This window comes from Gymnodraco acuticeps, unplaced genomic scaffold (genome assembly GCF_902827175.1).
Source record: "Gymnodraco acuticeps unplaced genomic scaffold, fGymAcu1.1, whole genome shotgun sequence".
Classification (NCBI taxonomy): Eukaryota; Metazoa; Chordata; class Actinopteri; order Perciformes; family Bathydraconidae; genus Gymnodraco; species Gymnodraco acuticeps.
This window is the reverse complement of record NW_022992059.1, coordinates 1,930,595-1,943,389: the sequence shown is the minus strand read 5'-3', so window position 1 is coordinate 1,943,389 and position 12,795 is coordinate 1,930,595. Positions and strand designations below refer to the sequence as shown.

The window sequence follows — 12,795 nt, the reverse complement described above, 5'->3', positions numbered from 1 at the left end:
GTATTGTAGCCTGAGTTCCGTGCAGCCCTAGTTTCAACAGGTGTAAACATGGTCCATATAATGTGAATACATGCAGAAGTAGACAGTAAGAGGCCCCTGACATCAGGCGTATTTTGTTAAAATAGTAGGGGCTCTTCACTCTGCATAGCAGTATGAATAGCCTTAAAAAAACAAACAACCCACTCCGTGGTAACGAGAGTCATATTTCTGACCCATATGCCCTAAGTGAAGCCGTTAGTCTCATCTAACTGACCCAAGGGTTGGTGCTGTTGTGACAGTTCCAAGTGTTCAGAGCAGACTTCCAGCTTCCAGTTCATGGCTCGGTGGGGGGGAGCAGACCCACGTGAGACAGTGTCAATGGCTGTATTGTTCAGTGTGAGGAGCGTCATTCTCTCTGGGAGCAGGAAATGGTGTCCATTCTCGGACCAAACCATTAATGTCATGTAGAGCAGCCATAGCATCTCTGTGACTGCACTCAGCCGGACTGTAGCAGGGTAGAACTGGGTGACTCTTAGTGAAGCTGTCCAACGCCATTAGACAAAATGGAACCACGTGCTAACAAAAAGGACACAGGGTCATCAATGTCTCTCTTTACCATTGGCCTAATCATAAACAAATTAGTGGGAAAAATGTGGAACACTAATCCATCATGTGGAATGTTGAGTTAATTTAAATAATTACTTATGGGTTGAAATCAAATTAACATTAACATTAGAACCAAAGTCAGTTAACAAATTGGACTTGCACAGATCAGTAATCAATACACCATTTTTCCAGCTCCGTGATGAAAACGATAACAGGCAGGAATGCAAACTTGTCATCTTTTGGGGAAATTTGCCATTTTGAATCCAAAATAGGTCGTTTGTGTGATTCAATAAAATATTATTGGGGTATGGGCAGGGTTGCTAACTTTGGGTACCTGGCTGGAGTGAGATTTTGATATCATGGGTTTAATTACACACATGCGCACGAAGTGACTGCTATCGTGTCCGTAGCGGGACCTTAGCATATATTTAGGATATATATATATAATATATATATACAAATACACAATATTGGACACAGACTATAAAGGGCACACAGTTTCATTAAATAATGAAAGTCAAACACATGTTTGTTTCCACTGTTTTATTGTGTGCCTGTCGCGATAAGCAACTTATTGACTTATCGGCTCCCGAGTATTTGCGATATTTGCGTTGGGTACTCTATGGTAGGGCTAACCCATACAGTGGTGGGGCTCAAATCAGTATTTGAAATGTAATTACATACACGCTATATCGCCCCCTTGTCAGTGAAACGCCACGCGTGAGGTTTAGATTATTTCCCTGTCTCAATCCAAATTGAACTGTATGAAATTAAAATAAAATAAAAACATTTGTCTTGTAGTAAATAAAAAGGGCGACCTGGAGCCAATCCTACCATTTCCTCACAAGTGAAAGTGTTGACATGCTGAAAACCCAACCGCCGCTTGGGGTCTGGGGGGATTCTCCCCCAGGAGATTTTTTGAAATACTAACATAAAATACACATTCTCTCTTGAGAGGAAAAAAATAAATCCATCTATTACTGCACGACATATTTAAATGAAGCTGAACCTGCTGCTCCTCACAGAGGGACGAGTCTGTTTGAATTACTTTACATTTTGGATACGGGTGGATCGCCCCCCTTGTTCTGTGTGTCAAAATGGAAGATAGCCCACACACCTGTCAATCATCAAACCGTGGGGTCTTATTTCATTATGTGATGATTTCTATCAACACGTAATGTTGTATCGATGTATATAGAGATGTACTACCGCAAAAGTATTCCCCGTCGGGACTTCCTGCAACAACACCACGCCGTTATAATACAGTGCTGAGAATTAACGCACTCTTGAACGCCGTCATGTACAGCGCTGAGAATGAACGCGTTCTCAATTACGTTCATCTAGCGGAAATACAGTACGTTCAGTTCACGTTCGCCCAAAATATGAACGCGTTCATGTACATTACTGCCTACGGATGTGTTCGTTAATATTAGCTGTGTGGTCCGGAGTGACTGTGGCACAGACTGGACCGCTGGAGAACAGCTGTTAGAACAGGGTGTTCAGAGCAGAGCTCCCTGTCGGAGCGGCAGAGCTTGAAGCGAACTGAAAATGTTTCTGGCTAACGTTAGCTTAGGTACTCAGATCTTGTTCTTGAGTAAACGTAGAAGTACCAGAGTGTAGGAATACTATGTTACAGTAAAAGTACTGCATTCAAAATGTTACTCAAGTAAAAGTATAAAAGTATTGTCATTAAAATATAGTGAAAATAGCGACAGTAAAAGTAGTCACTGTGCAGATTGGTTTATTTCAGAATAATATATATGATATGTTTTATAATGATTGATCATTAAAGTGTTCTCAAAGCTGGTAAGGTGCAGCTAGTTTGAATGACTTTGTATACTGCAGGGTAGCTGGTGGATTTACTCCAGGTGGAACTAAAATCTGATTCAACACTTGATTAGATTTCACATCATTCATCCACATCTGTGAAGTAACTAAAGGTATTAAATACATGTAGTGGAGTAAAAGTACACCATGTACCACTGAACTGTAGTGGAGTAGAAAAATAAAGCAGCAAAACATTTTAGATACTCAAATAAAGTACCAGTATCTCAAAATTGTGCCCAAGTATAGTACTTGTGGAGTTTATGAACTTAGTTACTTTACACCAGTGGCTATACAGATAGAAAGACTAAGCCTTGCACAGAGGCATGAAAAGACATTTTCAAAATGCTCAAAAGTTCTGCCAAAAAAAAAACTGACTGCTGAAATTAGATCTTCCTTTGTGCTCAAGCTCATAAAAACCCCCAACGCACAGCGCTGTGGTCTGCTTCAAATTATCTTCTCCTTCCAGAGGTCACGCCTGTCTCTGACCTCGTGTCTTGCGTTTTATTTTATTTTCTTCTTCTGCAGCATCAAGCAAAGTAGAGAAAATGATGGGATTTTGACTAGAAATAATTTGAAACAGTTTAATAAAGAATGTTGAACTATATCCAAAACTGTAATTGAACTTCAACTTATATCCATTATCTGATTCCAGTGGCCAGTTGGAAACAGATAATGACAAAGTTTTCATTTTGCATCAATCGTGCAAAAAGGTTTAATCACCATTGTGTCTAAGTCTTGTCTTATCTGCTTTGTTTCGGAATGTGTTCAATACATTAGGTTATTTTATTTTCATTAATACCATACAATACATAGATTAAGAATAAATGAAACAAATAATACAACATTGACCTATTTGAGCAGACAGATGACCCGCAGTTATGCCTCTGAGGTTCCCGGGTGTAAAACAGAGGCTTTTTTGCTATTTATTTTCCTTTTGCGGAAATTTAGATTCATTTTACCTTGGCTGTGGACTGATTCATTTATTAGTTGTTACAAAACATGCACAAGACGGCAGGTATACAAACAAACACGAAACAATTATACAAACAAACATGAACCCGCAACAAATATCAGGTGACAGCTAAACTCATCCAGTTTAATTTTAATCCGAATTAGGGAAACTTCAGCGGGGGTAGGGAAATATCAGTACTTATTTTTACTTTTTTTTTTAAATTTTTTTTTTTTAAACAAAATCCAATTCAATAATCCGTAAGTTTATTAAACACAGTGTGAATGTAATATTCTGCCACCACCCTTCCCATTTAATAGCTCAATTTAGTTCTTGAGCTTATGGTGTGATTAACAGAAAATACAAGTCTGTGTTGTTAAACATTCCTCGTGTGCCGTTCACCACAGGGGGGAGGGGAATTCTGTTGATGAGCAATAAACTACCTTATTCTCAATCAAAACCACTATGCAAATGTAGTGGTAAAACTGCTCAACCGACCGAGAGCAGAGATATTAATTAATTTAATTAATTCTAAGAACGGAATCTGCTGAAGAGTAATAACCACATTATTCTCAATCAACAACCACTATGCTAATTTAGTGGTGCTCTGCCCTCCCCGATCCGGAGAGCAGAGACTTTTAATGAATTCAGTACCCTTTATTTTAACAACAGCCAAATTCAACAACCCCTCAGTTTATGAAACACAGCGTGACGTAATATTTCGTATCACGTTTCCCATTAATAATAGTTCTGTTTAGTTCCAAAACTCATAATGGTGCGATTTAAGAAGATACGACACTGTGCTTTGTTTATCCTCGTGTGCTGCTCTCCACAGGGGGGGGGGGGGATGGGAATTACCCACACCCTGCACCCTGCAGCAGCAACAGGAAGATTTCGAGGCGAGTTGATTTAACTAGTTAAACCGTTGAAATCTCCAGAATTCGGCGATTCGTTTCAGTACAAATCTTTACATTGCTTTTAAACCGAAGTTCCACATTACTGATGCCCTCTTTAAGGTCTCTCCGAATATTTGCCGTGCACACACACAGAGGAAACCAAAAATATTGCATCTATCTGTTCCACAGGTAATTTTATACCGTCAATCACAGAGTCTGGCGAGGCAATGTCAAAATATAGATTTTAAATTACACTCACCAGCTCGACGATTTGTTGGTAACTGTTCGCGACGCCAATTGTGAAGTAAAAACTTCTTTGCAGCAATGTTGAGCCAATCATGAAATGAGTGAAACTGGATTCGCCTGTCAATACACTGATATTTATTGAGAGCCTGAGCGGCCGGAGAGTTCACAGCATATCACAGTTCCCTGCAAGATCCCAGCAAACTCTGCCCAAAAGCGCCAAGCACCCCTCTATACAAAGAGAAGAGGAGGGCCCTAAAACACGCGGGTTTTCCTTTAATGCATGCCAGATGTCGAGACAAAGACTCGTTGCATTGTAAACCCACATGAGCCAAGCTTCTCCCCCACAAGACATCAGATGACCTCTTGACCTGTGTCTTCCTGAGAAGCTATGGATCACATTACAGGCAGGAATACACTTCAACCATATTAAACAGATTCCCGAGGACAAATCACTAAACTCTATATACTTTAACAAGACCAAAATATTCCTTTACAGTGTGGGGTGGGGGTGGGGGGAGGGAGGCTCCGTTGTAGCTTTAGCCGTTGATATGATAGCAGGGTGGCTAACAACATGGCGGATATTTGTTCCCTCGGATCTCGGTTCTCTTCCTCTCGTCACTGCCTCATGCGTGTCTGTCTGCCGAGGCGTCCCCGGGGGAATCTCGAAGTCTCCGTTTATTCCTCGGTCTCCGCTGTCTCCACGGTCTCTGTTGTCGTCGCGTAGTTGTTGTTGCAGCGGAAGAGATGCTAGTTCTGATGCTAATTGTGATGCTAGCTCCTCGAGCCTGCAGGACTGGCTTCTTGTCTGCACCGGGCCCGGATTCAGATGGATGTCTCCCGCTAACAATAAGACCAAGACGATCATACTTCTTCGGTCTAGTTTGCCTGACGGGGGTAAGTACTTTCGCGTCGGGTTTGCAGTTAATAATGAATGAATGCTTGCACTTCCAAAAGCGAGGTGTTTCCTTTCCCAGACGTTGAGAAGGTAAAAGTCATTGTTGTTCATTTTATCCCCGCTTTCATTACTCTCCTTCTCTAAGTGATGTTGTCTCATTGATGAATTGAGGTAGGAGTCCATAATCCATATTGTCAGGAGGATGAAATATGTAAAAAATCGTGAGGAATAACCGCCAAAGCGGGAGCTCTCGAAAATGCGACCACTCATAGCGAAACCGGATGAGAGGAGTGGTGACACCGACAACACTGTGACACCCTGCTGCACGTTTATGTGTAATCGTCCCGCGTTGGAGACGAGAGGATGGCGGCAGCACTGCAATAAGCTGTAAGCTAACGTTAGCAGCCACCTTGTTAACCTGTATAGCCCGATTGTCCCGCCGGTGGGACATCTTGCAAGAAACAGCATCTCAGGACTTCTTAAAATGTACTAACAACCTATTAATGATGCTTACCCACTTAACGGGAAGAAACTCAGCTAACTGACGATATTAACCATTTTTAACGAAACACAAGTCGAACAGCTAACGGGGCTAACGCTACTTTAGCACATAACTGGCAAACGCGATATGAAAGCTGAGATTCCACAGATTCCCTTAAAATATATGTCTCATCACTCAAAACTCACTGAACTAGAAGAAGAAACGTAACCTTAAATACACAATTAAACATTCACAAACTAAGGATTTTCTAAATACATGTTTAACTCCATTACAGTTGCAGGACTCACCAGATCTCAAGTCTTCTGTTCTCTGTTGACGTCCCGATGCTCATATTTAACGTGTAGATGTAAAACTATCCCGATATTAGTCCATAAACTCATGAGCAGACATACAGACAGCTCTATAGCTCCGCAGGAGAGCCGCTCAAACTGACGTGGAAGTTTCAAATTGGATTGAAAGGCGCGGACAGTGCTCATTGGCAGGTTTTTTCGATGACGTTTATATCAACCAATCAGGAGTGTTGTGGACTCATTCCAATCCTGCTTGTCTTGTCTGCCGTTGTATGGCTGGATTCCATTTCAAGTGCCGTAGCTTTTTACATACATTTTACATTTTTTTTATTTGACACTTTTTTTTTTACAGTTAACTATTTTAGTATAGTACTATGAAAACTACTTTATTTACACAAAATCATTTTTGGGTATTTCTGCAATATATTACATTTTTTGTGAAGATGTATACATTTATTTAACATTTTAGAGATGTTTTATAATAAGATTTATTTTTATTCTACAACAGTACAGAATACAGTTATTTTTAATTTTTTTACATTTTGTTACATTAAATTTAAGGTTTTACTGCAACAAAAAAAAAAAGTTGCCTTCATTTTACATGCAGTAAAATTATGTGTATTTTATGTGTTTTTACATAGAATTCAATGTAATTTAACATTCAAGACAATTAAACAATGGAATTATCCTGTAAAAAAACGATAATTTCTCATCAAACCAATTTACAGAATAAAACCTTTATTTATTTTTGAATAAAAGTAATTTACTGTATTTTTATGGTATTTACATGTAATAAAGAAAAACAAGAAAGGTCTGTAAAATAATACAGTACATTTCTGTGAAAAAACTTTTTTTTTTTTACAGTGTATGCTTTGGTGCGGTTTGCGTTCACACCAGCAATGAACCGCTCCAGAGTTCGCAAGCAAGCGTTCCGAGACCACCTATTTTAGTGGACCAGAGTCCGGTTGTTTAGTTCACTTCAGAGGTCTCGGACTGCGTTCACACCGACCCAAATGCACCGCACCAAGCGGCTAAACGCACCAGGGTTAGATTCAACCGGACTATAAAAGGCTGGTGTGAATGCACCCTAAATGCCTCCAACATGGGCCGATGCGGTGCTTCCCTGAGCATCAAATACCGCCGCCGATGGGAATACATTGCAATCAATTGAAAGCTCTTTGCGTCCGTTTATGAAGCTGAAGGAGACTCGGCGCGTCACAACTGCACGCCACGGGACCCTGACCAAGCGTCGCTCCTGGACGTTCAGGGAGTGAGAGTGTGTTGCAGAGATGGCCAAAGGAGCTTCTTTCATTTAACCCTTCACATTCCAACATAAACTGAATAGGCAGATTGGAAGGATTTATTTCTTTGGAAATTTTATTTTAAATACAGTTAAATCAAGTTATTTTGGTAAAACTAATGAAAAATATAACTCAAAAAATATTTAAAAAAGATATAGGCTATTACAATTTTAGTTTTCATGTTTTTAAATATTATTTTGTAGAATATCTTAGGCCCTCAGAGAGGGCCTAGAGGGCCCTGACAGCTCGCCACTGGTTAGCTGCTTTTATCATGAAGATAGAAACAAAGCCATCTTACAACAGCCTGAGTCCCTCTTTTAGTTTGGAATGGATTCTGTTTGCTCTATCTGCATTATTACCAAATCTGAGGTCTGGAACCAGGCTTTAATTAAAGCAGAGTATTTTGAAATGGAGATACAGACTTTGACAAGAGAATACAGAAAAAAATGGGTTTGGGAAAATATAGAGAAATGTACAGAAAATGTGCATACATTATTACAACATTTATTAATAAATACATGTATTACAAAGTTAATGAGAATAAATAAATAAGTGAAAGGGAAAATAATATAAAGGTATAGTACATTAAACTGTAATATCAATTAAATCAACATTTAATTTAACCTTAGGCTATACATGATTTACATGGCAGTTGGGTGACTTCACGTCACCATCGCTAAGCTAAATCCTTCTTATTTTGGGGCGTGATGACGTTTAATCTCATTTAGCCACTTGTTAGCAACCGCTATTTTTAAGACAAGTAAAAGCTTCAGACGTTCACCGGTGGGTTATTTACTGACACATTGTATGCCTTAGAACATAATGTGAAAATCTCTTCAGCTTGACTTAACCACAGACCCTATTTTGGGAATGTTACCAAATAAAAACGGTTGACTTTGGGACAACTGAACCCTGAAATGCTGAAATCCTGAAATGCTGAAATGCTAACTAATTTTTGGATTTAGGACTTATTCCTGCAACACTGTATTAGGGCTGTGTCTTGTATGCACATAGGTGTGTACCATGTCTGTACATATTGGTGCATTAGTTGTGAGGCAGTACTTGTAGTCACAGGTGATTAATCGCCCCTGATTCCCCCCCACCCTCAGCTGACATCCAGCAGAAGGACCGGGAGATGCTGGAGCTCCTGCAGGAGAGGGTGACTCTGTTCTGTGAGCTAGCCGAGGTCACCAGCGGTCATGAGGGGCTGCAGACCCACAACACCCGCATCCTGTTCAGGGCGGACACCCCCCAAGCCCCCCGGGCAGAGAAGCACCTGCAGGACGCCACAACGGAGGGTAAGTCTCATGTCAACTTGGAACTGATGCTTTTGTAACAACGACCAGCTGGTGAGTTTGTCCGTGTTGAGTCATGTGTATGGAGCTAATTTCCTGCCATAACTCCACGAACAAACTAAACAAGTTTTACAAATGCCTTGTGATTCACTAACAAACACAGTGTGGTTAGCAAATACAAAACACCATCTACAAACTAATGCATTTAGTTTTGCAAATAAAAAACGTATCTATCAAACAAACACATTACATTTGTCTAATAAATCATGTTTCAGAGACAAATTCAGCATAGGTTTTACAAGTACAAAACTTTTTCTTCTCACGTCACAGAATATTACGTGACTTTTGGCAGTAATATTCCGCCGTGGTTGTGCTCAGGATGTCCACATACACACTCATGCTCCACGGCAGCAGGGGGCGCTACTGAGTCCATTTGGACGGCGGGAGGTTGAGCAGAGCTTGGAACAGCCCCTGCCAGTCTGATGACAGCGGTGTTTCTAGCGATCCGATACCAGACTAACAATAGGCCTATAGGGGCGTTCACACCAAGTTCTTTTCCCACAATAGTTCATGAGAACTCAGTTAATGAGAACTCTTGTAGTTCTGATGAACTAAAGCAGATCGCGTTCACACCGCAATGAGTCCCTGGGGGTGGATTAGTAGTCCAGCAGCAAGTCCTCAAAAAAGGCTTTCGTTTTCGAGATACCCCTACCCGAGGTAGAACAAATGACAACAATTATTTTTCTTATCTTTAGGGTCTCCTATTAATGAAATGAATTGTTGTCAAATTTTATTTTGGGGGAAAAAATGTTTTTTTGGTTGTTCTTTAGAACTACCCCAATCCCTGAAAAAGAGCCAAATTAGACCAGGCCGAATATGGGAAAGGTGACAAAAAAGCCCATAACTTGAGAATGACCACTATTTTCCTCTTCAGATTTGCTGAGGTATGAACCAGGTGGCTGTCCTACATCACCAAATAGTCAGACAATAATTTAACTAAAAAAATACTGAATTATAGTCCTGTAAACTGTGCAGAACTCCGTACAGCGAAGGCCAACAGAGAGGCACTGGCACTTTCCACTCTCTCCACACTTTGCATCTTTGCAATACAAGTGAGTAATATCTCTCACTTCTGTAGGTGCTGGGGGTTTTGTAAATAGCTCTGGTTGAATGGCCCCAGCTCTAACACTGCACCCCTGGCCCTCTACCGCCAGTCAGAAGAGGAGTGGAGAGATTCAGCAGATTGTTTGCACTGAACACCTGGCTTTCAACTGTCTGTACTGACCATTCTGTTCATTTTATTGACAATTTTAACTTTTTCTGGGACCGCAGACATCTTTTTAAGGCAAATGGAGTTTGTCTGAACAAGTCAGGAGTGAAACATATTCAACTGCCTGCGTCATCAATCTGTTCCCTCTGCCAAGGACAAGCGGCAAGAGGAATCAAAACAGGAGAAAGACACAACACATCGCGCAGAAAACCCTGAAGAAGTATCACTGCACCCGCCTGAGGAATGTTCTGATTATGGGAGACCTATGACACAAATGGAGGAGTCTCCACTGCCCGTCACCCTCCCTGTCAACGCCTTTGAGGATACTCTTCATTCATCCCCCAGCTCTCTCTACTCTCCGCTCACCCTCTCACCCTCGCCCACCCCCCTGGAGTTCAATGACCGCATGACGGCGACACGCAGGGTTGGCAGCATGTCCTTTACCCCCGCCCCTCAACGACGCCCACCAAAATCACCGAAGCAGAGATGCGCACCATCTCCCCCGGCTTCATCACCATGCCTACCACAATCATCAAAATCACAACAATACAAGGAAGATGGAAGCAGATTTCCAAACCCCCCTTCCTACAGTGTAGCCCTCACCCTGCCCTCCTATGATGAGAGGAGCAGGGTGGTGGGTCCTCCCTCCCCTTCAAAGCCTGATAGGGATGTGTGTGTACAAAACGCTGGCATGTCCTTTACCCCCGCTCCTCAACGCCCACCAAAATCACCGCAGAGACGCGCACCATCTCCCCCGTCTTCATCACCGCGCCTACGTCAACCACCTCCCCCCCCCTGGTCAACCACCTCCCCTCCCTTCAAGAAAGCATCTGCAGTCTCCGAAGCCTGATAAGGATGTGTGTGTACAAAACACAACAAATTCTTACTGATATGTGCTGGGTCCAGGCTCAAGGGCGTATGGCACTCTCAACTCTTTCCAGGACATGTCGGGGCCCTGCCTGCCAGTAGCTTTGCCGATATCTGTGTTGATAGGTAATAGATTAAGAGCGGTGAATCATAGAAACAGGAAGCGCTCAAACGTTTGTGTGAGTTTATCTAATTTAGCAGTGATTCCATGTCAGCCACAGCTTGTTACAAAAAACATGACTGATAGTGTGTTTAACAAACTTAAACTAGCTTTATTAAATGTCAGGTCTTTGGCAGGAAAAACATTTTTAATCAATGATTTTATCACTGAGCACAATCTCGATTTTATGTTTTTAACAGAAACTTGGATTGAACAAAATAACAGTGCAGCTGTTCTTATCGAATCAACCCCTCCCAACTTTAGTTTTATGAGTCAGGAAAGAATGCATAAGAAAGGGGGTGGAGTTGCTATTCTGTTCAATGATTCCATTCAATGCAGGAAGACATTGTATGGAAACTTTGATTATTTTGAATATGTGGCCCTTCAGCTGAAATGCTCCGCTCGAGCTCTGTTCCTAAATATCTATAGACCACCCAAATACTGTGCAAGCTTTTTTGATGACTGAACTGCTGTCTATAGTGTGTATTGACTTTGACCGTCTAGTCATTGTTGGTGATTTTAACATCCATGTTGACAAACCCCAGGACAGAGGGGCTAAAGAACTGTTTTGTGTTCTTGATAGCTATGGACTGACTCAGCATGTGACGGAGCCCACGCACAATAAGGGGCACACTCTGGACTTAATTATCTCAAAGGGTCTGAATATCTCTAAGGTTGTGGTAACTGATGTTGCACTCTCTGACCATTCCTGTGTTTTCTTTGAGAGCTCTATTTCTGTTCACAAAAATGTTCAAAAAGAGGTAACCACAAAGCGATATTTAACTGAAAACACTAGGGAAATGTTTACTCAGAACTTTTCTACCACACTTTCCCCTGCTAACATCTCAGTAAATGAGCTAGTAGATCATTTTAATTAAAAAATTAAAAATGTTATAGATGCCATTGCTCCAACTAAGGTAAAGGAGGTGTCTGGCAAGAAAATATCTCCATGGAGAAAGGCCATGACCGTGAAAACAGAAAAAAGAGAATGTCGAAAAGCTGAACGCAGGTGGCGAAAAACAAATCTCCAGGTTCACTTATCTATAAATCTATAAAGAGAGACTTGGCCTTTATAATTTGGAATTGAAAAACGCACGACAATCGTTCTTCTCTGACATCATTACCAAAAACAAAAACAACGCACGTGCCTTGTTTGCTACCGTCGACAGACTAACTAACCCCCCAGTGTCAGCAGCCTCTGAATTTCTATCCACCAGGGCATGCAATGATTTTGCCTTTTTCACTGACAAAATTCAGAACATCAGACAAGCAGTCAGTGCCTCTGCATCAGGAACAGCAAATGTGTTGTCTCTGTGTCCACTTAACATCAATTCAGACATCATGACACAATTCCATCAGATTAATGATAAAAACCTAGAGGACATTATACAACTTCTGAAATCCTCCTCCTGCTGCCTTGATATTATTCCAACAGGATTTTTCAAAGATGTTTTGCCTTGCATGGCCTCAGATCTACTTCATATAGTAAACAAATCTCTTCACTCAGGTATTTTTCCACAGGCCCTGAAAACTGCAGTCATTAAACCACTCTTAAAAAATAATAATCTAGATGCTTCAGTAATGAACAATTACAGGCCCATATCAAACCTCCCATTTCTAGGTAAAATCATTGAAAAAGTTGTTTTTCAACAGTTGAGTAATTTATTGCATTTAAATAACTGTTTCGATGTGTTCCAGTCAGGCTTTCGTCC

At 41.1% G+C, this 12,795-nt stretch overlaps 1 protein-coding gene across 3 annotated transcripts in view; it reads left to right on the top strand.

The window, feature by feature from the left end:
- Positions 1 to 12,795, top strand: part of arhgef1a (Rho guanine nucleotide exchange factor (GEF) 1a) — a 118,650-nt gene that overhangs the window by 86,882 nt on the left and 18,973 nt on the right. For all 3 annotated transcript variants that reach the window (XM_034202172.1, XM_034202171.1, XM_034202173.1), the window contains exon 16: positions 8,601 to 8,789. In XM_034202172.1, the coding sequence (XP_034058063.1) occupies positions 8,601 to 8,789 (189 nt within the window). The remainder of the gene's footprint in view (positions 1 to 8,600; positions 8,790 to 12,795) is intronic.